The 25,276-nt window shown below is 43.1% G+C and overlaps 1 protein-coding gene across 2 annotated transcripts in view; it reads right to left on the bottom strand.

Moving 5' to 3' along the window:
- Positions 1 to 25,276, bottom strand: part of ADAMTS17 (ADAM metallopeptidase with thrombospondin type 1 motif 17) — a 177,361-nt gene that overhangs the window by 57,040 nt on the left and 95,045 nt on the right. Inside the window, exons 11-16 of one of the 2 annotated variants that reach the window (XM_040570361.1) lie at positions 19,902 to 20,003; positions 18,089 to 18,234; positions 14,156 to 14,322; positions 13,746 to 13,873; positions 3,350 to 3,470; positions 349 to 423 (exon numbers count right to left, since the gene is read on the bottom strand). In XM_040570361.1, the coding sequence (XP_040426295.1) occupies positions 349 to 423; positions 3,350 to 3,470; positions 13,746 to 13,873; positions 14,156 to 14,322; positions 18,089 to 18,234; positions 19,902 to 20,003 (739 nt within the window). The remainder of the gene's footprint in view (positions 1 to 348; positions 424 to 3,349; positions 3,471 to 13,745; positions 13,874 to 14,155; positions 14,323 to 18,088; positions 18,235 to 19,901; positions 20,004 to 25,276) is intronic. The other variant, XM_040570362.1, reaches the window with a different exon arrangement.

Raw genomic sequence — 25,276 nt, forward strand, 5'->3', positions numbered from 1 at the left:
TGTCAGACCTCCTCTGGGGCACTTTCAATGTTCCAGCCACAGCATGTCCTACCAGGAGAGCAAAACCTTATAGAATCTGTGACAATAAGGGTGAAAAAAAAATAAAATAGGCTCAGTATTTTTTATTTGCTTAATGAAAATTTGTCTCCCTTTCACATCTTCTAAAAGGAAAGGATCTGTACTTGTTATCTCTGAAAAAACAAACTAACTAGTAAAAGGTCTTGAAGTTTATCCATGGCTTGTGATACCCATCTCCCCATCTCATCCAACCAAAAGAAAACAAAGAACCAACACCAAAGGATGTCACCAGCACCCACTAACACTGCAAACAGCATTCAAGTATCTTACACGAGAAACACTTGGGAACAGCCTTTGCCTTTGCCATCACACATGTGGAAACCTTCTTACAATGACTATTGGTGACTAAGAAACAGAAAGGAGTTGGTATGGGTTTAGTTCCATAAACAGGGCTCGGCAACATAATTCGCAGTCACAGGACACGTAGGGAGCAACCCCACAGTCGGTGGAGTCCCACCCGTAGAGCAGCTGAAGATCTCACCCAAAGAGGCAGCTGCAATTCCCAAAGCAGACACTGCACCAGAACAATCAACAGCTCGATATTTGAAGGCTATTCTCTTCCGAAATAACACACCGGCATACTTAATGCAGGATGCTGGCCTTGACTTGGATTGCAGCAAGTTTGTGAGCATTTGCAACTGACCTGTGCAATCACCTGCATATCCAAAGCCTCAATTTGTATTTCGTATTCTCGTTTGACCAGAATTTTGTCAGATTTTTGTACATGTTTGCTTAAGGACTTATTTAAAGAAAAAAATGACTTTTTTTTGTCTTGAGTAACCAAATGTTCACTTGTGATACCTCAGATCGAACACCGGAGCTTTGCCTACTGCACGAGATTCATTAAGTTAACCCAAGGACCTGACTGCGAAACACCAGTATATGAATTAAATTAATATAAATTGATGCATAAAATCTTCGCAGAATTGGGGCCGGAAATCCTAAGTGAAAAGAACAAGTCTATATTCAGTATGTAACATAGAAGAAACCCAAAAGCAGGAAAACAGGAACAGTGAATAATTAAAACTGTAAATATCCTTTCATTTTCAGTAGGCTAGGATGTTCATTAGAAGAGCATAATTAAAAAATAAATAAAAAGCAAAGATGATTTTCAACCTAGAAGACTACTTGTCATATCATGGATGATCGTTTTTAAAATCATTACTCCCAAAAATATAATTCCCCTTAAAAATTAATAAATCAAAGCTTCTAACAAATCTCTATGAGATTACCATTTTAAAAATCATTTCCTGTGAGTTCCATGAGATGGGTAAAGGTGGAAGCACTTAAAATGTCTGCGTAGCATTGACAACGCAACCCTGTGACCAGTTTGCACTTCTAAGATGATCAGCAGAGAATAAGAACCAGTAAATGCCTGAAGAGCCTAATGCAAACCATGATTCCGTCAGCCATTTCTTCCCGCTAGGCAACACGGTGCTGGGGGTGAATCCCCCCTGCAGCGTCCTGGCAGCTGCACGACCCGTTAAGGTCGAGTCTGTTCTGTTCCTACAGCCTTGTAAAGTTACCACCCTCAAGCAGTTTGTCTAGCTGGGAATTAGTGCAACTTCCTGGCAGTGACCCAGCCATTTCTTATTATCTACCCGAGACGTTTTGTAGTCTAATTGGAAAAGATAAAAGATAGTTCTCTTCAGGAGCCATCAGGAAGTTCAGGAACAGCTGTAAAATCTGCTGCAGAAAGACCGAATATTTTTTTTCAACTGGAACGAGTAACTTTTTGCACCATATCTATCAAGTGCAAATGCCTTGACACAAATAGGTGGAAAATAACTGGGACAAAAGAGTCAAAGGCAATAAAGCAGGAAATTATTCAGCAGGTTGGCCTAGCAATGCAACAGCACAAATGTGCTCCAGAAAGTTGTGGCGGAGGTGGGAAATCCCACCTGCACCTCACAGGAGGTGACAGGTCACAGCTGGCCCCACAGATAAGGAGGAGGAGGATGCAGAGGAAGAGGCCAATGAACAAAATCACTTTAGTGCTGAGACCTTGATTCAAGGAAGCCACAAAGCACTTGTGCTGCTTCAGTAACTAAACAGAACTGGAGCGTGTGCTTAAATGAAATCTCTGGGTGCTTTACTGAACTCAGTCCTGGAGTAGCATGTTTTCAATGTATTTACGCACACAGAAATGGCAACTCTATTCCCTGAATGTGAAATCACTTTTTCTAGACAATTCCTTCTTCCTGGAGCAGCTTGCAAGTCCTGAATCTGGCTTTCCCTCCCTTTGCCAGGTTAGGATGAATGGTAACAAGGTTTCTCAGAAGCATGGAACAGAAACTCTGGAACAAAGACTAATTCAAACACCAAGCTGTACATACATTAATGTTTAACAAGAGAGGGGAAAGTCTTAAGTCTGACCAGGAGGTCTTTTATGCTATACTGGATGCTATCGCTGGCAGGGATTCAGTAATAATATTCAGAGGGGAGGGCTTTTTTATTTAGCTGAGATGTACTGATTATAGCATGAATCATCTGGAACATACAATGTGCATCATTCAGAGCTCCCAAAGAGCTCAAGGATGGTGCTGAAATCAGACTTCCCTCCCACTGGAGAAGATCCTCCGATTTTATCTGTTATTTAACATCAACAGCACCGGCAGCATTCAAAATGAGAAACACAACTTCACTCTGAATTTCAGAGAGAGGAAACGGCTGCTATCTGGGCAACTGAATAAGAAGCAGGCAGAATATCACATTGAATTTTGTTTTGTGTTCCTAGATAGATTCTGTTGTTTTAAATAAGAAACGATTTTGGATACTGCACAGCTCCATCAGGTGTGATCCTGAGAAGTTCTCAGCACTCCCAACTCACCATCTAACAAGAGGCTCAGTAAATGGTAAGACTGAATGCTGAGTATCTATCTTTGGAGAGTTAGTTACTCAAAGGCAAGACCAGGGAGGAGTCAGTATTTTCATTCTTGCATATCTTTTCACTGATTCCTCATCACACACTTCCACAGAACCTTTCCTGGCAGCACAACTGGTTGGAAAGGGAGAAAATCAGTGGAGCCAGTGGTGTTAGACCCCCACCCATCGTCTGCAAAAGTCAGATGTCATGAACAGTGGGAAGTTTTTATGGTCATGTACATCAGAAATCATGCAATTTTAGAGAACAGCTGCACTCTAACGTGTTCATCAGCACAGGTGAGTCAAATGCTATCCAAGAAGAAGAGCTATTACTGCCTCTCTTTAACTCTCCTCAAGCAGTTAAGAGAACCTCCGCTCTGCTGAAATGCTGCTGAGGGTTACTCACCCATCCCCTTCGTGTGGTTGAAGTCGCCTTTCACCACTTTACAGGTTTTGCCATCACCACTGCAGATTCCACAGCGATCCTCTTTGGCAGCTGAACCAATGATTCCATCGCAGCCAATTTTCTAATGACAACAACCAGAGGTCCCCAATTATTTTGTTTGCAAGGTTAAAGTATCTCTAAACATTGATGTCAAGACTACGATAGACACCTGACTGAAAACCTGAACAGGAAGAACTGAACGCTGTGAATCAGTGGAGCATTCATTTGGAACAGTGTTGAGCTGGTTATTTAGCAACCCCCTTCCGTAACTCTAAGAGCACGAACTCTGAATCAGAAGACATTACTGAAGAGAGTTTCAAAACCACTAGTTATTCCAGGTATCATCACAGATTTCACACGAACCCACTCTAACTTGCTTCAAACAACAACAACAAAAGATTAAAACAATGTTTTATGTTTGTACAGCAGTTTCCATCTAAGGAACTCAAAGACATCCCAGAGAATAGACCAGTACTGTGACACTCAGTTTAGAGAAGAGAAAAATGTGACTTGCTTAAATGGCAATTAACCCAAGTAACCAGAATCCTGGTCTCAGCCCTTCACCTCACCAAAAGTCAGAGTGCTGGTGTAAGTTCCAGCGTGGAGCTCGCTGAATGAGCCCTGCTGTGGACTGGGATCTTACCAGGGAGTACAACGTTCAGTTCTGACTGCGCTTTGGCAACACCTGAAGAAAGAGCTCATCAATAAAATGACTCAAGATACCTGCAGTGCAAAAATACTTTGATGGAATCAGGCCAGGTTCATACATGGCCAATATGTACCATACGATTTTATGAAAATTCACAGATATTTGCGCTGTACTAAGAACTGACATTCATTTGTAAAAAAATAAGAAATAAGAAAAAAAATCTCATGATTTCATCTAAAGCTTCATTTAAAACGGTATTTTCAGAATTTTCAATACCTAGTAAGACTGTTTCCAATAACAATATACCTGTCTGGGAGGGCTGCAGAACCAGAGCAGTCACAGTATTCTCCCTGTAGCTACAGACTGTCACCGTAACCTTTCTTGTTCACAAACCATTGCCAGATTCTGATGGTGACCACTGACCACAAGATTTTTGGATCTTGAGGTCAGTAAGATAAAATTACAATGTGATTGGACATCATGTTATTATTCTAATTAGTCTGTGTGAATTGTTCTCTTTCCTTGTAAGACTCCAAATTATCAGCAATTCAGTCTTAATAGACAAACTTTGGCTGAAATAAGAGTTCTGACTATGCAAGTTATTAGCAGAGATTCGGCTGTAAGTTGCAGATTCACTCTCTGTAGATAAACAGTTCCTTGGCAAATGAGTTAGCAGGACTGTCACCAGTAACACTTATTGGAACAAGGCTGTTGCGTCTCTCCCTTCCTTGCCTTCTTATAATAAAGCCACAGGAAACTTGGAAAGAAATTTTAGAGAACAATTAAAATAATGAAAATTTTGAAAAATGGGGTAAACAGGGAAAGACGAAGAGAACTTGGGCTGTTTATCTGAGGCTGCCTGTGTGTTAAGTAACGTAATTTGGACCTGAACTCAAGCATTCTCCTTGTTTCAGAAGACACTGGCCACTGCTTAAATCCAGATGTATTACAGGGATCAAAGATTGCCAGCATTTGGATTTGTTCTGATGCAGTGTTTGTCTGCATAAATCATTAGAGACAGATAAATGCTGAAAAAGAATGATCATTAAATGTGTAAACACACACAAGTGAGATGCTGCTCATTAACTAGAGCAGTATCTAAGTTGGTAGGCAAGGACTACAGCAGAAAAAAAAAAACCCACAACTGTATAAATGGGAATTAAGTAAAGTTGAAGAGGACCATGGAGTTTTTGGCAGTTCCAATTCTCAGGGCTAAACTTCACACCCATGTCCAACAAATAATGTGGGGATATTGAATATGATTCTGCCCCCAAAACAGAAGGATGTCCCAGCAGTTCTCCTTCCAGGAAAATAAATGTGATTTATTAATGGGCTTGCTGAAAGACAGCTGGAAATCCATGCCTGCCTGCCACCCTGCTGAGATACTGGAAAGGCTGCGTTTAATTTAAGGCTCTTATGCTATCTTTTATTGCGCTGCATTGTTATTAGCACTATGTGAGCATACAAATGAATAAAGGGAATATAATGAGTGCTGAACCACACTTATTCCCAGTGCTCCGTGAGGAGTCTGTAGGACTATAACGGAGGCAGGCAGAGAACAGGGGGTGAGCAATCACATGGTTTGCATTTACGCTGCAGCTTCCCAGTTAATGGAAGCCACTGCAAGCAAACAAAGCCTCTGAAAGGGTAAGTCCCCCCTCTTTGGACACTGGGGTTCAAGACAAGCCATTTCCTCCCACTTTACTCGGTCACTGACACACTTTGACTTCATAGACCTTTTCTGAGGACAGGGAAGGAGCACCCACTGAATCCATAAATACACCCTCCAAAACCTTGGCTGTTTTTTGCCTTTCATCTTCTGCCCACTTCCCTGATTGTGGAAGAGATGGGAATGACCATTGAAGCATTCCCTTTGGTGGCATCTTCCCTCCCCTCTGCAGGGCAGACTTTGCCCATCAGTTCGGGACTTAACAATTCAGACTTCTGTCAAATTTGGGCCAGGAAATGGCTTCTTGCAAAGGAAAACTTTGAGAGCGAGTTTGCTTTCTTGGCTTCGAGATGAAAATTGTTGCATTCTTGTTACTTTATGAGGTAAAAATACTTTGTAAGCACTTTACTCCTTTCTACATAAACATTAGAGCCCTTTTCCCCCTCCCAAAGCCTTCCGATCAGTGCTGAAGCACAAGCATATTTAGTAGCAGTACATAATGAAACAGCTTTTGCTAACACTTGACAATGCGTTTCCACAAGCTCCAAAGTCACTTAGAAACACACTACAGTGACCACTTCAGTCACCAGCACCCCGCCTGGGAGGAAACTATCTGTCAGCAGTCCTTGGACCGTTAATTGAGAGGTCTCCAGCCTTTCCCTAGGCGAGGAAGCTGCTGACATTCCAGCTCCAGGGGCCAGAGGCTTAAGCTCGAGCCCCATCAGCCCTGGGGGAAGATCTATCAGGCCTGTGCATTATCAGCTTCCAACTGACACTCTGCTCTCTGGTGTATGTATTATATGATGCATCGTTAAAATAGATATAGACTTCCTTTATCTGCTTTCAAAAACATAAGGGCTTAATAAACAGTATGCACAGGGCAAGTCCCAAGTTACACTGCTCAAAACTCAAGTTTTCATAGTGCAGACACTATCCCTTGAATCCCAAGTATAGTTCATGGGAGCTACTTGATCTTTGTCATCTCTAACTCATCCTGCACTGCTTCCTGCACAGCATACTGAACGAGGGAAGGTGATTTATTTTTTCAATAAGCAGCAGAAGGGCACAAAGGGGAAGCTTTACATCCTGAGAAAAGACACCTTGCAACAATATCCTGTGTGCTTTCTGACCCAAGAGTTATCCTGCAGGTTAGCAGACTGAATCCATGGACCAGTGCCCCCAGTATTGGCTGGATACTTTCAGTTCCAGCAGTCTTGAATGGACTGGTAAAAAGGGAAACAGCTTTCTTTTCTTACCAAGATGATCCCTTCAGGAATGAGCAAGAGCTCTACCATAATCACAAGAAATAATGGAAAATGAAGAGCTTGCCTGGTAGAGCCACCACGTGTTTACTAGTAGGAGTCTGTGTGGGCTTCCACCACCGTGAGCCATGTTCTCAGACTCCTGGACCTTCCTTGGACTGTCCAGCAGGGACTTGGACAGTGACATCCACAACTCTGGCAAAGGGACCGATGTTGGCATCACCCAGGAGTTCCAGTCCCTGCCTGTACTAGCTGCTGACAGCCTGCAGTGCTGTAGGACTGCTATTGAACAGCATAATTAATCAGACAACGAGGAAGCAGATTTTAAACCAAAACCAGTCCCTTGCCCATATTAAAACATGGGAGTGCTGGCAGGAAATCTCAAGACAGACTTTCGGGGCTTGAACTCCTCAGCATGGAGAGTCTCAACTATATCCACCGATTTCTTAGTGATCTTCGACCACAGTCTCCTGCTCTGACACTGTGTTTCGTAACTATTGACTGACCTTTAAATTGGCCCGTAACTGCATATGTGCTGAGCCAAAGGCCTGAAATTCACTCAGCTGATACCTCAGCCCACCCTTCCTTTGCTCTCCTCCCCCCTTCTTCACATTTTTGTAATTAAACATCTGAAAATACTGCTTGTTGGGTGGTATTTCCAGCTTCAGTCATTGCTGGCTCCAGCATAGGAAAACTCCTCCTCTTGAATGCACATCATTTGGATTCTTCTGTGTGAACTATGCGCTGTATTGCTTGGATGTTTTAAATGATATTTTTATTTGTATTTTGAATGGCTGTGCAAGAGCTCAATTGATACAGCCTGTGTGAATATGTTTTGCTACATAAACACAATTAGTTTTGTTATATACACCCACCCTATGTAAGAAATGACATTGTAGACTCACAACACTGTAATGCTTCCCATATGCTGAGTTAACTAGCTGTCTCAATGGATCAAACATAAATATTGATGCAACATGTGCCATTTTACAAATTAATCATCTACAGAGCATGCTGCTTATGACAGATTCATTTGCACTGCCAACTTTTTGTCCATAATATCCAGTGTCCACTGCTACCTCCAGGGATGGACCACATGAAACAGGAACATGCACATGTGAGCAGCTGACATTCAGATCTAAAGGCAAGAGAATTCGGATTTCTTTGCTTTAAACACAACTGCACCTGTGGAGAATTGTGGGTGTCTGTCAGGATGCGCACGGGAGGGTGAGCCCAGATCTCAAATCAAGCAGTTCATCTCTAAGTTACTTCTCTTTCTGTTCCACAACAAACTTTGTTTTATGGATTGGAGTCCACACCAAAGTCAGTTCAGCAAACACCCTCCTGTCGTTTCCCGAGCCTTCAGATTTTATCTAAATTAGAGCAGTGCTGCTGGAACAGTTGTGTGCTGCCTATTTTGTATTAGTGCTACCTTATTCACATTAGGCACGCAATTACACCTGCCCACTGAGTTTATGTTTAAATCCCTTAGAAGTTCATGGGAATGCTATACACAATTATTCTTGATAACCAGTTTTCCATGCAGAGAGCTTGAAGCTTTTTGTGTTGAAACCCCCATGCTTTGGCAGCAGAGCAGGCTACATTAGGAAGCATGAAAATAATAGAAAGCACTTTCCTACCCAGAGACTTTTCCCATCCCAGGAACTCCTTATGGGTTTTTTTGGCCACTTTCTGTAACTGCCCCTTTCTGATCCTTCTAAAACAGATTCATCTGAATTGACACCCGAGGCCTGATTCCACCCTGCCTCTCTGCCCTCATTTGTGCAAATATCACCCGGCTGCAGATACCAGAGGATTTTACGTTCTTCAAAACAGGCACCTATCATGTCACTTCTGGATGAGAAAATAATATATATTTATCAGTGTATGATATATGTAGCCTCCTTCTGGTCAATTCTTGGCTGCTAAAGCCACAAGAACAAACTAAAGCCTCCAAGGTAGGTAACAATGAATTGCCTATTATATGGTCTTTGTGGGTTAACACAGAAGGAAAATAGTCGGAAACAGCATGACTTTTTTCATGTCCCACTGTGAAGTACAGGAAAAAAAAGCAGTAAGATACCAACAACATCTTGTGCTTTGTTGCTATGTCCTACTCACCAAAAGCCCCCAAACTCTTTTTAGGGCTCAAATTACACTCGTACAGACACAGGAACTGAGGAAAAAAAAAAACAAGCAAAAAAACCCCACTATTATACAGTAGGTTTCTTTAGTTCAAATAACCCTTCTGGACTTTGTGAGCAATACCAAATAATTTATCAAAGTACAGCACAGAGCTAAGTCGTTGTATGGAGACAAGCTATCCATTCTGGAACATCTTGTACCACAGTTTGTAATGCAGGAATATGAATAATACATGGAAAATCATCAAGTGAGGAGGCAAAGCCAGAGCTGTTTGCATCAATCATAGGCAAAAAGTGGGTACTGCATACATTAGAGAAGTGTTTGCCAACAATAGGTCCAGAAGACAACTGCACTTTGCCCTCTGCCACTTGTGGCCCTCTCCTGACACTGTGTCCACACAATCTGTAAAAACTATTTTTGAAAATGTGGCCATTTTTATGTTCACGTTCACCTTTCATATCACTTTTGGAAGAAAGTAGTTCTACAATATTTTTGCTGTGCCAGGACAGCCTAATGTGTGTCTTGTCATCATTGAAGGTGCTACAGATTCACCAGCAAGTTAAAATAGCTATAACATGACAAAACATACATGTAAAAAACTCTAGATAAAGCCAAAACATCTCTACCTCTTAAACTGCTAAGCCACAGCAAAGACTGCCCTTGATCTCTAACCACGTTCCGCTGTACACAAGGTCTCTCTTTTCAAAGAGACTTTAGGTTACTCCCTGAAGCACAATATGTAGTCCCCACTGGAAAGTTGTTCTGCTATCATGAGTCTCTGACTAATTCTCCTTTGAAAAAAGTCAGCAGAAAGTAATGTTGCATCACAACAGTCAGCTGAGCAGCTTGTCTTCTCCCCACACCACGGCTGTGTGACGTCTGACACCTTTTTTTAGCTCTGCTTCTGCCAGCAGTTTGCTTCTAACATGAGCAGCATGAACAGAACGGAGAACTGTAAGAGGTTAGCAAGCACACTGCTTCCATGAACGCTGACTCATGAAATGCACACTGAGTAGTCTTGAGGGAAAAGAAAAACTTCAGGAGATCCTCTCTGAAAGCCACCTTGAGAGGAACAGGAGAGGATAAATGCAATCTGAGGGGGAGTTTGCACTGCATTACCCCGTCCTCATCAAGACTGTAATGTCCATGCTAAAGAAAGCAAACCGTGAAAGCAGGCAAGAGGGACCAGGCTGCAAGCCCGCCTGTGCACTCACTCTCCTCTCCTCAGCCTCATCAGAGTGCTGCTGTTCTCCAGCCTGTTACACATTTTCTGTCTCTGGAAAACTCCGGGAAAAAAAACAAATTCTCCTCGCTAGAAAACAATGTGCATTCCAAGAAAAGATGAAAAATGGGTACGCATCCTGAACAGGGCATCTCATTTACTCAGAAGATGGTCAGGATAAGTACGTTTGTTACTTCTCTACCACGTTTCTTCTAAAGGCATAAAACTTTGTAACACTGTCCTCAATTTTTCAGATTAACTCTTATGTAGCTTTTATTTTGTCCTAATTCTGGCAAACTTCTAACACTAACAAGAATGAAATGCTCATCCTCAAAACCAACCCTAATCAACAAGGCTTCAAAATGAAACTGTAAAAAATTCACAACATGCAATGAAAGAGAAACTCTCCTCCTTTAGTGCCCAACTGCAGTTAGGGCATGTTGAGGCTGCGAAGAATTTGTTCCTGCTTCCCTTGTCAAAACCCTCCTCTCCTTGCAAGAACAGTTTGTCTTTGCCATGTTCACCTACATTCATTTTTCCAACAACAACGCGTGAGTTTCATTTAGGAGCATATGCTGCTGAAGGGAAAAGAGCTATTACATTTCCTGGACTAGATGTTCGCAGGCAATGGATACTGCTAATACATCTGTCACACTGGCAGTGTGTCATTCCTGCCTTTGAGAGCCTTTAACTGAAAGGATTACACAAGAAAATAAATAACAGTAATACCACCCTCTGATTTCAGCACTTATTCTCTCCTCCAGCCCCCCTGCAATGCTTGTTGCAAGGCTTTGTCTACACTGGGTAAAGAAACAAGAGTAATTAAATAAGTATGTCAATTAAATTCATTTAACACACAGCTAGTTTGACAAGCATCTATGGCAAACGGGGTGCACAGTCACACACAGGGATTCTCAGCACTAGATCGCATATGAGGCAGAAGAGCATTATAAATGGCTTCACAAGGCTTTCAAAGCTGCTCGGCTTGAATTGATCATTTTGCCTTTTCTCCCAGCCAGATGCAAATGGACTGAATGTTCTGCAGCTGTCATCACCTCTCTGCACAGTTAAAGGCAGTTGCCCCCAAGTTAGAGCACAATTTGCTTTTCATGATGTACCTCCAAAGCTCTGGGCTCATAAAGGTTTTCATTTGGAGGGGAGCTGGCTACTGCTGCTCCCTGGAAGACGAAAATGTGCATTGCCATGATGTCTGATTTACCATTTGTGGCTGATCTGAATGTTTGGAGCGGTAAAGCTGGCCAGCCCAGCGTAATGGTCAATGGCACACAGCTGGAGGTGCACAGCTGGCCTTACTATAAAAGGTTATTAATGGGTTTTTCAGTTTTTTTTTTTAGATACAGCTGAAAACAGGGAAAAATTTAAGTAACTTGGGATGCACCATGAACCTGGCTCTGTGCAAGGCACGTTTTATGAAAGAGCATATAAAGAATCAGACCCGTGCTGGCTCCCCTGCAACTCGCTGTTCAGATTCTTCATCTGAATAAATCAGAAGGGCTGAATTAAACATGCCTCTTCAGCAGCTATTTGGCAGGAGGCAGCGGGAAGTCTCTTGCAGCAGTGCAAAATTCAATCCAGATAAAGCTTTTACACTTATCCTGTCACGTTACAATTAGTAAAACTGCATTATGTCCCCAAAGCCTCTCTTATACCCGTGTTAATACAGTGATCATCCAGCTTCCTGCTGGGAAGGCTCAAAGCAAAAAAAAAACAAACCTGCTAGTTCTTACTCACTGCTCACGGAAATCAGAAATAATGCCACATTTGGTGTGCCTTGTGCCCCCAGGGCAACCCAGCGTATCTCCAGTGGAGTTAGTGGAAGTAAAGGGCAATGCTAGAAAGCTGTTCTGCTGGGTCAGTGGGCTGGTTAATGGTGTAAAGGCAAACTCCTAGCGTGGGATAAAAATCTAGACTAGGATAATACTTGGGAGGAAGAACTGGCATGAAGAATCCAGCACTGGCAAGGCCGCACTAGCCACGTGAACTGCCTTTCACATCCCTGCTGTGTGTGCAGCAAACTCTGCACACATGCTACATGATTAGGAGAGAGAAAAAACTGCCCTGCCATAGGGTGCGCAACAAGTGACTTAAATCCAGCTGCTACTCACTGGTAGAAGTATCCAGTCTGAATGACTTCTTGTTATTTTTGAGCTTTAAATAAACATCATCATCTCTCCCATCCCTCCCCCAAACCCTGCACCTCCCATTAGTATGGGTCTACACAATTCCACTACATTTTCAAGGAATTTAAAAGCAGCTCTAAGAGATGGCCTTCCTAATCGTTCACCATGCTGCAGCATGAACTGCCTCTCTGACCAGCAAACCATGAAGAGCTGTATTACAAAGATTGCCCACACCTGATCCTGGTTCCATACGTAAACTGTCTAAAGATTACTAACCATCATTGCAATGGTTATATGCCATCACTCCTTCACTCCAGGAAAAGGAAAGAAAATCCAAAGACTTTTGGACAGAGTCCTCTTCATTTCCACTCCCAACTTGTCTGACCAGAGACAGAAGGAAATGAGCATCCTCCGGGTTTGGCAAGGGACAAACGGCTCCTGAAGGAGAGCAGAAGGAAGCCTATCCTATGCCCTTTCTCATTTTCTCTCCCTGCGACCTGAGCACAAGACAACGCAGACAAGAGGCAAAAGAAAACTGTCTTGAGTTGTGCTACGGGTTGCTGGATCTCTTCCTCTAAACCTGTACTGTCTGCTGCTTGAAGCTTTATAACCTATTTTGTAGGAAGAAGGGAACCTTTTTCGTACTGCAGGAAAACAGGCCTTTCAAACAGTTTTGGTGGGTCCCAAGGTGAGAAACTCACCCTGGCATTATCTAGTAATGTAGTTCAAAATCATATGGATGTAGGATGCACAGGGGAAGATACCAGTTTGTGCAGCTCAAAGAGCCAAGAAGTAAGTGGTATCAAAAAGCTTCCTCAGTATTTCTAGATAGGCCCCAGATAGAGCTGAAAACACTTAGAGCAGGCTAATAACAATTCATATTTCAGTTTGCAGCATCAACATTTTTTCTGTGATTCTTCTAGTAGCCAAAATGGAGCGGGTAAGCAAGCCAGATTTCCACTCCCATCTGCTTCCCTCACAGAAGTCCCTTCCCACCCAAGCCATTTGGTGACTACACACAAGCAAATGTGATCACTGGACGTTCCCAGCTGTTCAGCAATCATTTCCTACCTTGGGCATTTATTGTAATTCTCAGACCAAGACACGGGGCTGTGGAGCACTTGCAATGGATCCTATAAAACACGGTCACCCTCTCACCTCAGAGACGGCTGCCCAGCCACCCACACCGATGCCTCGCCTTCTAGGACATACGTAGCTACCCCGGGTCAGACATAACACTAGGAGTAAAACAAGAGAAAGTTACTCCACCTGGCACTTGCCATGTACACAGAGGTCAGTCTCGTAAGGCCCACATGGAGTACCATCAAGGACTCTGTCTGCCACCAGCACAGGAGAATCCTTCCCCAGTGGAGAACAGAAGAGCTCACATGGCTTATCTGGAGAAAGAAATACAAAGCAACTGACTTTAGGAGCAGCACAAACGAGTTTTTGAGGCAAAGGTGATCAAGCAATGTAATTCTGTTAAGAAGAAGGCTAGAGGAGCAGCATGGAAGCAATAAGAACACGTTACTGTAATCCATCTTTCAGATGCAGCTAATGGAAACGTTCTGCAGTGTTCTCACAGACAACTGGGGGTCTTGTGGATGAAATTACGACAAGTTAAAAAGCTGCAGAGAAAAACCAGCGAGGAATTACAGAGGAAGCTGAAAAAAATTTACCATCAACAATGACAGCTGTCAGGAGGCTTTTCTTCTTGTTGGTGTATCTGTCGTGGGCCTGGCACTGCTGGTCCCTGAAGCTCGGCACACCTTTGGGGCAGGGCAAGTTCTCACACACGGTGTGCTCCACGCTGGCTCCACGGCAGTTCTTCCCGCCAGGCCCCGGGCTATCGCACAAAAGACAAACCAAGGTCAGCAGGAACAGCGTAGCAACTCACAGGCACACCTTCACTGAAGTTTTCCTGTCCAATGCAATACTGAAATAGCAGGAAGGATCCTTCCTCTCAGACATTTGTTGCTGGAGGGCAAATCTTGCTCTCATTGACTCTGACAGAAAATTATTCAAACTCCATGCTGGATCTATAATTGGCTTATTAGAGCAGATGCTCTGGAGCGTTTCAGAAGCATGCTCTTTTGTAGTGTCCCATACACAGATCAATAAATAGGTGGCTGACTGCACATTGTACACTTCTGCTAAGAGGTAATTCATCCACTAACCAGCCTTCTTGAAAGATACAGACTATTTAACTGCATTCTGGTCACAAAAAAAAGGGATGTGGCTGATTTTACACTGCTGACCTAAATTTCAACTTCAACAGCAGTCCATTCCTGTCCTAACCTGTTTTCTGATGGAGCAGGCAAAGGGCTGAGAAAAAGCAGAGAGAATGGGTGTAAGTATATGTCTGTTTGTATTCACCAGCAGTTTCAGAACAGGACTTTGAGTAAGGCATTCCCAAACTGTAAGCACTGCCATGATATGAGGTCTGATTTCTAACATTCCCTGTGACTCAGACCAGGTTTCTTAAGTGCTGGTGACTTGTGACAGTCAGGCTTTGGAAGGTGCATTGAGCATGACACGTAAAGTCTAAGTATTCATTATATTTGTACAATGAGACAGTTCAGAAGATAATTTGTGGTTCCAACACAAATGCCAAAGTAAAGTATTTATATTCTTAATGGGGAACCTAGAGGCACCACGGTTACATTCCTGTGCCCAGGATCACACCAAACGCACAAGGCAGAAGCAGGCAACTTGGAGTATTTCACCTTTTTCTTCCCACCATTTGCTTCGCTCCCTGCCTCAAACACCCATAACAATGGAGACACAGCAAACATCTCTTCAGCACGTTTTCTAAAGTTCTGTTTTCAGCACCTTGAAACCAAAATAACACAGACATAGCTATAAGCTGTTCCGCAAGTAGGGTGTCCAGAAACAAGTCTGTGCAGCAGATAATAACCACCCATGAAAACCATGCAATTTCACATATTGGTTTTTAACAATGCAGGAGAGGCCACTGATTCTGCATCAGCATTAGGCATCCTCAAAATCTACGTATTCTCATTTATGAATCCCCAGAGAAGGAAAACTCAAACTCTTAACAAATGCCTCTATTTTGTTTCTTCACAAACAAAACTAAAGCTAAACCAGAAAAACCCTACATGATGCCGTAACACCACAGAAAGTCACCAGAGGAACAGCCTGTACAAACGCTTGTTTGCACTGCTAACACCTCTCCTCTGCCCCAGAGGCATGCACGGCAGCAGATGTGCTGAGACCGATGCCGAAATCTTAGAGGATTCTGTCAGTTGCCTTAGTCTGGGCAAGCACTCGGTCCAGATGACGAGAAGCATGACACAGGCTTCTTCCTGCCTGAACCCCGCGCTCACATAAAGACATCAGATGTGTGAGCTTCAGTTTCAGCACCATCTCTTTAGCTATGGCAAAAGACATGAACAACAAAAAAAAGGCAGAGTGTACAGAGCGTAAATGAGCCTGTGCATGTTTGTCTGCACATGCACAAGAAAAAAACACAAACAAGATAATCAGAATACCCAAAGAGTAACAGAGTGCTCTCTGGAGAGCACAGTATCAACCTGATGACCATGAAGCAGAAGACACAGCAGGACTACTACTCACTGTGTTTTCATCAGCAGTTGTTTTGATTTTAATCAGATCAGATCATCTTCAGATGTCATTAACTCGTGAAGGACTTTCTATGAGTTTGGCAATGCAGACTGGAAGCCAGCAGCTCTTATTATTGGTAATAATGTCATTAGTAAAAATAAAGGCCTCAAGCTCTGTGTAGTATGGGCTGGTAGCACTGCCTAGGATTTCCCACAAACAGTGTAATTCAAGACCATCCTGATACGCCCCTGAAACAGAGACTGAGAGGTTTCCTGGTAGGCACCTTCACAGCCATCTTCTACCATTCCACCCTATTTCTGCCAAGAGAATCCACCCGCTAATGGGACTGAAGAAATCAAAGTCCCTTTATACCACCCTGAGGCCTTTACATGACAAGAGACAATGGGGGAAGGGGTGAGGATCTCTTTCTCATGTTCTGTGTAAACCACCATTTTTTCCTTCAATCCCACTGCATGACAATAGCCCAAAGGCTAGACCAGAACACAAGGCAGTACAGCTTGGAAGTCTGCACATGCAAACTGGCTAATGACACACTGCCTTACAACCATTTGGAGGCAAGGCATGCAAGTACTCATAGAAATTACAGAGAGGAAAAACCAAATTAAACAGTGAAGCAACTGGTTTAAAAATACTGATAGTCCCACAGGCTCAAAAGTCAGCTGGCAGGAGTACAGATTCCAGAAAAGAAAAAAATCCCAAGACCAAATACACATAAATGAAAAGATAAATCCCTTAGCCAATACTTTTGGACAGTGAATAAACCAGCTGCAGAAGTGGGTTGATGCCAGGAATATGAAGCAAAAGAAGATCACGTGTGTATCCCCAGCCAAGAATGTATATGAGCAAGAGAATTTTAAAATCAGTGTGCAATCTTGGAGGGAGCATTTCCTGTAATTTAAGGAACGATGATGAATGGATTTAGGTTCGGTCAGTGCTGTGGTTAAAGAGACTTTTTGTAGCTGACAGCAAAGAAAGCAGCTCAGCCCCTTGTTCAGGAAAACGAGTTGGCAAAAATCAAGCTTGGACATTGCAGACACGCAGTTGCAGTTCAGCCTTAAGGAGAGGAATAAACAAAAGTATCCCTTTTACGTGAATATATCTCAGCAGCAGCCAGTGGGTGCCTACCCATCACCTGGGCATGTCTTCAAAGTGACTGTGGTGCTAGCCAGAATCTCAGCCCTATGTAAAAGAAGGTTCCTGTGCTTTATCTGTGAATAAAACCTTAACATACAAATAAATTTGGAGATGCACAACTTGGAGGGTTGCTCTCAAGACTGTGAGCACTCTTATTCCTCTCAGAAGCTATAATGCACTCAGAGGTGGCCATTTAAATGGCCACAGAGGTAACCTGTTCAGGCCTCTCAGAAGACTTCCAGGCATGCCGCGACGGACCAGACGGATGAAGGATGGCACATGGGAGATAACATCACTTACATTTCTTCTTGAATCTGAAAAAAGCCAAGCCCAAGCAGGGGCCAAGCAGGGTCCACTCTGTGTAGAGAACACTTTTCATATGCAGCACATCCCGATGTACAGAATATCTCAGGGTGCCTTATCAACACAACCATAGGACACTGCCCACTGTCAGCCACTCTACTGTTTCCCAAGCCCACAGGGACAGCCGAAGCCAGCACTGCCTGCAAAACTGATCTCTAAGACGTATTGGCTCAGTTTGCTCTGCAGATCCAGATTGCCCCTTCTCATCCACTGCAGCGCAGAAGAGAAAACACAGCATCATTCCTCTGCCAACCCACAGGTCTTTAATTCAATTGTATCTATATCTGAATCATTGCAATGGGCCACTTCCAACGGTAACCCTTCAAGCCACTTCCACAGCACATGCTTTGCTCTGAAGTCACTCCTGGATTCTGACCTGGTCCTTGCTGGCGAACACCAGGTCTCGTGTCCCCCAGGCAGCTCTGCTGCCCATTTCTTCACTGAACTCTTGCAGCGAGGTTTACTAAATGCTACATGCAAAAAGAAATGAGCATTATGTCAAGACTTACGGGGGATTGTCGCACTTCCGCTGTCTGAATCGCACTCCTGTGCCACACGTCCGGCTGCACATGCTCCACTGACTCCACATGCTCCAGTCTCCATCAACATGCTCAGGGATGGGAGTTTTACTGACACACTCCCCAGCTCGGCACCACTGAAATGCAATTGCGTTAGCACAGGCTGAAAGGAAGCCCTGATCTTGCAAACAATCCTGTACTGGTGGACTTAAAAGGATGTCTCAAAGATTACAAAAGCCCATGCTAAAGTTTCTGGAAATTCAAGGCTTCTGTGAGATGGAGGAGGAGAAACACAGAAATTAAGTGTCACCCTCAATCAAACCCTGAAGGGAATTCTGTCATTAAAAAATAAATCACAGAAATGAGCCCCTTCGTTTGTAATGTGGGTAATTATCTAAATGCTAAGACTTCAAGCTACACTCTTCACAGAACCTGAGTTCAAGAACTTATACCCCAAAGCAATGTCTTCATCAGCAGCATTCCCAGTATCTACAAAATCATTGAGGTATTTTGACCCTAGCTTGGCTAAGGCCCCAAAAAAACTTTGATTCTAATAGGTTGCACTGGCTCCTGACCAAGCAGCAAACTCAGCCCATTCTCTTGCTCTGTCCAGGATATGATACAGTAAGCAACTGCAAAGCATTCTGACGAACAAATCACTGGACTCCTGTGGTTAGAAAAACACATATGCAAAAACATTTTGTCTCAATTTCCTTGTCATGCTTTCCAGAACATAGCTTTTCTTCTCATTGTTTATCTTCCATTTGCAAGCAAAGAAAAGGTCTCTGATCTTTGATTTTAGCAACAAGCTTTTAAGGTTTTCTCTTTCTTACCTCCCCATCAGTGCAGCACACAATAAATACCAGAATCCCAAACTACTAAGTAGGGAGGCTGGTGGTTACCAAACCAGTCAAGTTCCTTTGTAGCTTTAGGAGTTATCAGCCACAGTGGGAGAAGGAACCACGCACATTTACAAACCATGTACCACCTAGCACAGCCCATTGCAGAGGTTAAACAGGATCACTTAAGCCAACTTCTGTTAGCGCAGCTGGGAGGTAGCAGTTGAGTCTCAGTAACTCACACCCTTACAGCACTGAAGTTGGCTAATGGAATGATGAAGTTCGCTGGAAGGAGATCCACTAACCTGAGAGCTTATTTTGTGGTTTCTGTAGCCATTTTCTCCATTGACCGGGACTCTGGAAAGTCCGTATATGCCTTAGTCATCTAAGCATATACACACAGTACAGCAAATAATACTTCAAAATAACTGAACATCACCCAATTTGAACTCAACATATTTTGAGCTCCTTTTAGAAACTGTGAAGTTTTTAAGTAGCCTCTTGTTCTTTCCCCATTTGCCTCCACTCCCCAAATGCCAACCTAAATGCTCTCCATACTTCCTGTCTCAAATACAGTTAAGAACACTACTACCTTAGCTTGTACTGAAAAAACACCTCACTCTTGAAACACCACCTGCAGACCTGCCAGGAGCGGGCTACCACTTCGTGTGGCTCACAGGGTGCTCAGGCTGTGCAGTTAGCAGGGCGAGGCATGGGGTTTTCCTGGAGTGTTTGTGTAGGGCCTAGACCATAAAAGCTTCCCTGTTGAGGTTTCCAGAGGCTACTGGAATACACCTAACATACAATCAGAAAGACCTAACCCAATCCAGCTGTTAATCGAGCAGTTTCTGTAACAGAATTGGTATAAAATATGGGTTCATGGTAAATAGTGAACATCTTGGAAACAATATTCCAGTGACAATGCTGGAAAAAACAAACTCACTGCTGCTGAGACTTTTGATTACCTTGTCTGCGCCACATTCAGTGCCATCCAGAGGGGGATCCAACTTTGTTTTACAGGATGTATCTCCTTCCACCAGGCACCAGAGCCCAGCACACATCAAATGCTGTAATCACAAAGCAATGAGGTGCAATTATTACTTCTGGATGTCAGTTATCATTATGGGATACACTGCAAAGCTCAGGCAGTCTCTCTCATGTGAATCCAGAGGCCTCTAGTTGGTTTGGGAGCAATTATTTTTAAGGGTAAATTGTCACGAAGTGTTGGGGCTGGGAACATAAAAGAGGTTGATGGATGCCATTGTCAGAAACAGAAACCACCCTAAACGAGAAGTACATTATTTAAAGAGATTTCTTTTTCACTAGAATAAATCTGGCCCATTAAATAGGAAGCTGGGAGGACATGATGAGAGCTTTGGAGCCATGCCACATGTTTGGGTGTCTGAGCTCCTTAATTACTTGTATTTTTTTTAGAGGTATTCAAGCAACTACGCATGGTAAAGCCCAGTCAGCCCTGTTTGTCCTGGTGGTTGCTATAATCAGCCAGCACTGACCCTTGGGAGAAGAAGATCTGAAGGAGGAAGGAGAAAGAAGAAAGGATTTTGTGGTGTGCCATGCAGCAGAGGAGCTTGGTGATAAGCTATAAGCAGACAGGCAGGGAGAAAGTCAGGAAGGGTTTGGTGGTGAGAAGTAGCTGCTAGAGTCCATTGTGCTAGAGAAGGTGAAAAGTCAGATGCGAGGGCAAGAGCAGCACGAGGTACCGCATGTCTTGCTACCAGACTTGAAACATGTTCTGCCTGCCATTACTCAACACTGCTGCTCTGCTCAGGCAGTGTGTGTTAGAGGGATATTAATGCTGACCACATTTGCGTGATCTGTCAGGTCAATAACGTTTTTAGAATTTGAGAAAAAGAACCAGGAGAAAGGGCCTTTACGTTGTTAACATTTTCCACAGCACCCACCGTGCTTAACATTCCATGGGAGTGGATGATTTCAATACAGTGCTACAGATCTGAGCACCAAAAACAGAAAAAGACGAGTTACATTTCTTTCCACTATTGTTCACGTTTCAATGTAATGGTAAAAAGATGAGAAGCCTGACTCTAGTGCCAGCTGGTCTTGTCAAGATTTATTGCACCTCATTAAACAGTTGAGTCAACACGCCTCAACCTTACGGCTCTTTCACAACGTAATGTTTGAGACTGTGGGTGCATGTGTGCTTCGTGTACACGCGTGTTGGTATGTCTGCATAAAAGCGATCTGTACGGCAGAGGGTGCAGATGAGAGAAATCCCAACACCAAGAGTGATGATGTAGAACATGCTAAACAAAATAGTTATCACAGCAGTATCTGCATCCTGTTTTATTTCCACGTTTCTTTCTGGAAAGAGGCTTTTGCGCTATTTCAACCAAAAGAACGTTCACAACAACTAGAAGCAGACAGCACAATTCAGAAACATCTGTACCAACCACAACACAGAGAGCTACCATCAAGCAAACAAACAACAGCAAATACACCAGGGAAACCTAAATCAATGAATTTTCAAGACATTTCTCCCAAGCTAATATAGCACATGAGAAAATATCAGACGTCACTCTGACTAAATGACTGTGACTAATTAGTGGTTTACCCACAGCTCTGAAAGCACTTAAGCACCCATTAGCCACGAGGACATCACATGCTGTTTTACAGCTAGGTATGCTGAGGCAGAAGAATTGACAAGCCGGAGATTTCAGAACAAACTGAGAAATCAGTTGTTCCACAGCACAACTCCCAGGTTCTCAAAACCTCTCCTCCCCTGGAGAGCATTAAAATCAAGAAGGACATCTATTTACTGTCAAGTGTTACAGAAACAACACCAACCTCGGCAATAAACTCTGTAAACTGAGAAAGCTTTTTCCCAAAATGCCAAACTTCCAGCTCAGAGAGGATGCTTGTTTTCCTACATGTAAAGCTACAACACGCTTGCATCTGTTTTAACAGAAGGAAACTCACTGCTTCTGCTTTCTGTCAGGAGGACATGCTGGCTGAAGATGTAATGAAAGTCACCACATGCCTAAGAAGTTGTTCTAGACACATATGAGCACCACTGTCAGCTATCCATGCCTTATGCAAGGCCAGTATTTGCTAATCTTCAGCCACAAGTCCCTGGATCTTAAGCTGCATGTACATTAGGGTTAAATTCTCCTCTTTGATATAAAAAAGGAAGGAGGAAGAGGGGTGGTGGAACCAGAAAGTCATAAAAATAAAGTGGCTTTTTGTACAATTTTGGTTGCTAAACAGAATTCTTCCTTAGTCCACAAGAATGTGGAAGGTGCTAAACTCAGCTAACATGCCCACGTATGAGCCCTTGCCTGGGGGGAGCAACGGGCACAGCTAACCTCAAACAGGTGTGTCTGTACCAGGACAGAACTGAGACCAGCCCACAAACGCAGCTGGGGCAAACATTCACTTGTACGGGTGTATGTGTATGTATGTATACATGTTTGTCTGTACCTATATATATATATATACAGGCATACACACACAAAAATATAATAAAACGCTCTCTGACCGATACCAACCTTTCTGAAAATTCCCATCTTTGAGGTATGAAAAACACAGGATTTTTATAGTATCCCTGTGTTTGATTCTGGATACTAAATGCAAAGCATATTTCAGGAAACAGTTAGAGAAAAATCTGGTAACTGCGATTCAGCTCTGTGTTCTAGTGCCATACCACTACAAAGCTCAAGTACTCGTTAGTGCAGTCCCCTGTATTTAATACAGCTTTCAGATACCCCAGCAAAGATTAAACCATCAGCTTTGGTATTGTATATTCCCAAGATGTTTTATCATGTTAATAGCTCGTTTCAGAAGAGATCATATATCCTCTTCAGCTACAATACAAACCCAAACAAAAATCCCCATTAAACAGTCCTATAGCTAACCAGTTGCAGTGACAGACGTTTTAATAATTAAATAGCCAGCTTTGTGGGGAAATATCAAAGCAAGAAATGGCACGACTTGAAAGAAAGCTGCTTGTATATGAATGTCAGTTCAGAGCTTTCATTGATATAGAAGAAGCCATCAAAAGAGCGGTATTACTGCTAATTGTACATTCAGCAACCAGCTTTTAGAAGGCAGGTCTCTGCCTGCAAAGTCCTCCCAACAGCATCCATAAAATGCCAGATAGGATTTTCCAATGATAGATATTCTTCTCTGGAAAAATATTGATTTGTTGAAACTGTCTGTGGGGAAAGGTCATCTTTGGATCAACTCCCGGCTTGAAATATTTCCAAGAGGGGAGAAAAAAAAGTGAGATGGTTGTTGAAATGTAGTTATTTCGATAAAATATCATGTTTCCTTTTTAAATATTGAAATGCTTTGTTCAACTGAAACATTAAGGAATTTATGCAGAAAAAAAAAAATTAATGGACAAATTTGGAACTCTCAAAAACTCCTGCAAGATAGCAAAACTTGCCTGCATAGTTATTAGAAGCCAGCAGTGAGAGGTCGCAGTCTGGAAGCTCCCAATCTAGGAGGTATCTGCTTGGCAGGTGTAGGACGCCTCCAATTACAGCTACTATAATGGCACCTATTTGAGAAAGGGGCCTTACTGCGCCAGGTGTTTTCTCTTCCTCAAAGAACTTGTAATCTAAACAGACTCCTGGGACTACGGAGATAAAGGAAGCTTTTTCTCTTTCCTACATATGTGGGAAGAGAGGAACAGAAAGGGATTAAATGTCCTACTGAAAGTCTGCTGGGACACAAGCAAAAACAGGGCTCCGAGCGCCGCAGTCCTCTGCTCAGTGTCACAGCCGCAGACTCGCACTGCCTGCTGGCTAAACTTCAGGGTAAAACTAGGAACAACTCCTGGGATGCTCCCAGGAACATGTCTGGCTGGGGGCCTTCCCACCTTTCACAGCTTTTCCTACTTTTTCAGAACACACGCTGTGCCTGAAGATGGTGTTTACCTTACATCCAGCTCTGTCGCAGCCATGTGCCAGCAGAGGCTTGCGGCGTGTGAAGCACTAGGACCACTCGCATGTGGCTCCAGGGACGTAATCTATTTTAAGGTTCTTTAACTCAGTGCTGCAGCTGGAAGCGAGGAGAAGCCAGCATTAATTCAGCCAGCTCTTTGCCCACAGGCAATGAGTATAGAGCCTGCTAGGTCCTGGGTTAGCTATTGCATCACCACAGCCACTAAAAACACTGCGATTCTGCCCAGTGACCTCAGATGATCTCAGTGAGAAGAGAGAGCTTGCAATACTCCTCTGTCTCAAAGCCAAACATTATTACCTGCAAAAGGAAGCTTCCAAATCTCCTTAGCATAAAGAGAATCCAGTGAATAAAGATGTCCTTCCAGCAGGTAACAGCTCCACAAGCTAGTTCCTTCCCCACACACTCACTCCCTCATCTTGGATTCATCCAAAAAAAAATAAACATTTAGTTCCCCTGAGAAAGAATTTGTTCCTGCAGCCTATTGCCCACTGGAAAGAGGAACCTCTTATTTCTAGGAGCAGAATTAAACCACCATGAAAACAATTTTGCTGTCAAAACGAGGGGATTATGAAGGACTTAAAAGAACAAATATCTTTAAGGAAGACAAGCAAGAGACCACATAACACAAAGGCACATTTATAAATAAACTGGCTTTCAATGAACTATCAGATCTCTGATTTTGCCAAGGTTTTGGCTTGGCATACAGCTGTGAGATAAAACATGCTGATAAACAGATTCCTAATTAACACCTATTAAGTACAATAAACACACAACTCACACACACTTTCCTGTTCAAAGCCTCACGGCTTCTGAGGATAAACTCTTTATACAACAAGGTGATAAAAACAACACTCACATTTTCTACCCTGCCAGTACCTTTAATTCTGGGTGTACAAACAACTGACAATCCACAATGGATCGCAGGGAGGTGAACACTAGTGTTTGCCACTGCTGTTAAGTGCAGTTTCTTGCTGTTGAAAGCTAGATGAGAAGTGTTGAAAACCAGAATCCTATAAAATTGGAAGGCACTTCTGAAAAGAAGCCATGTGCTGCCCCAGGCAAGATAACTGGGACGCTTGCGGGCATTTATCAGTGGGCAGCTGCGGACCTTCCTGTACAGCTGACAGTCCAAGGAACAAGTGGCAGGTCCAATATTGGAAGCCTGTGTCTGTCTGTCCAAGTGACAGATCTGATCCAGAAGACATGGAAACACACAGGAAAGAATCACAAGGGACTAGAATATTCAGGCAACAGTCAATATCTGGGTGACAATCCAACAAACTTGTAATACATAATTGTAGTCATTAATGACAAAGAAGAATGGATCTCTTTACTGCTGGACAGAAAGCATCTCAGTCCAAATTATAAAAAAAATAAATGTGTTACCTTTCTAGAT

This window comes from Cygnus olor, chromosome 11, assembly GCF_009769625.2.
Source record: "Cygnus olor isolate bCygOlo1 chromosome 11, bCygOlo1.pri.v2, whole genome shotgun sequence".
Classification (NCBI taxonomy): Eukaryota; Metazoa; Chordata; class Aves; order Anseriformes; family Anatidae; genus Cygnus; species Cygnus olor.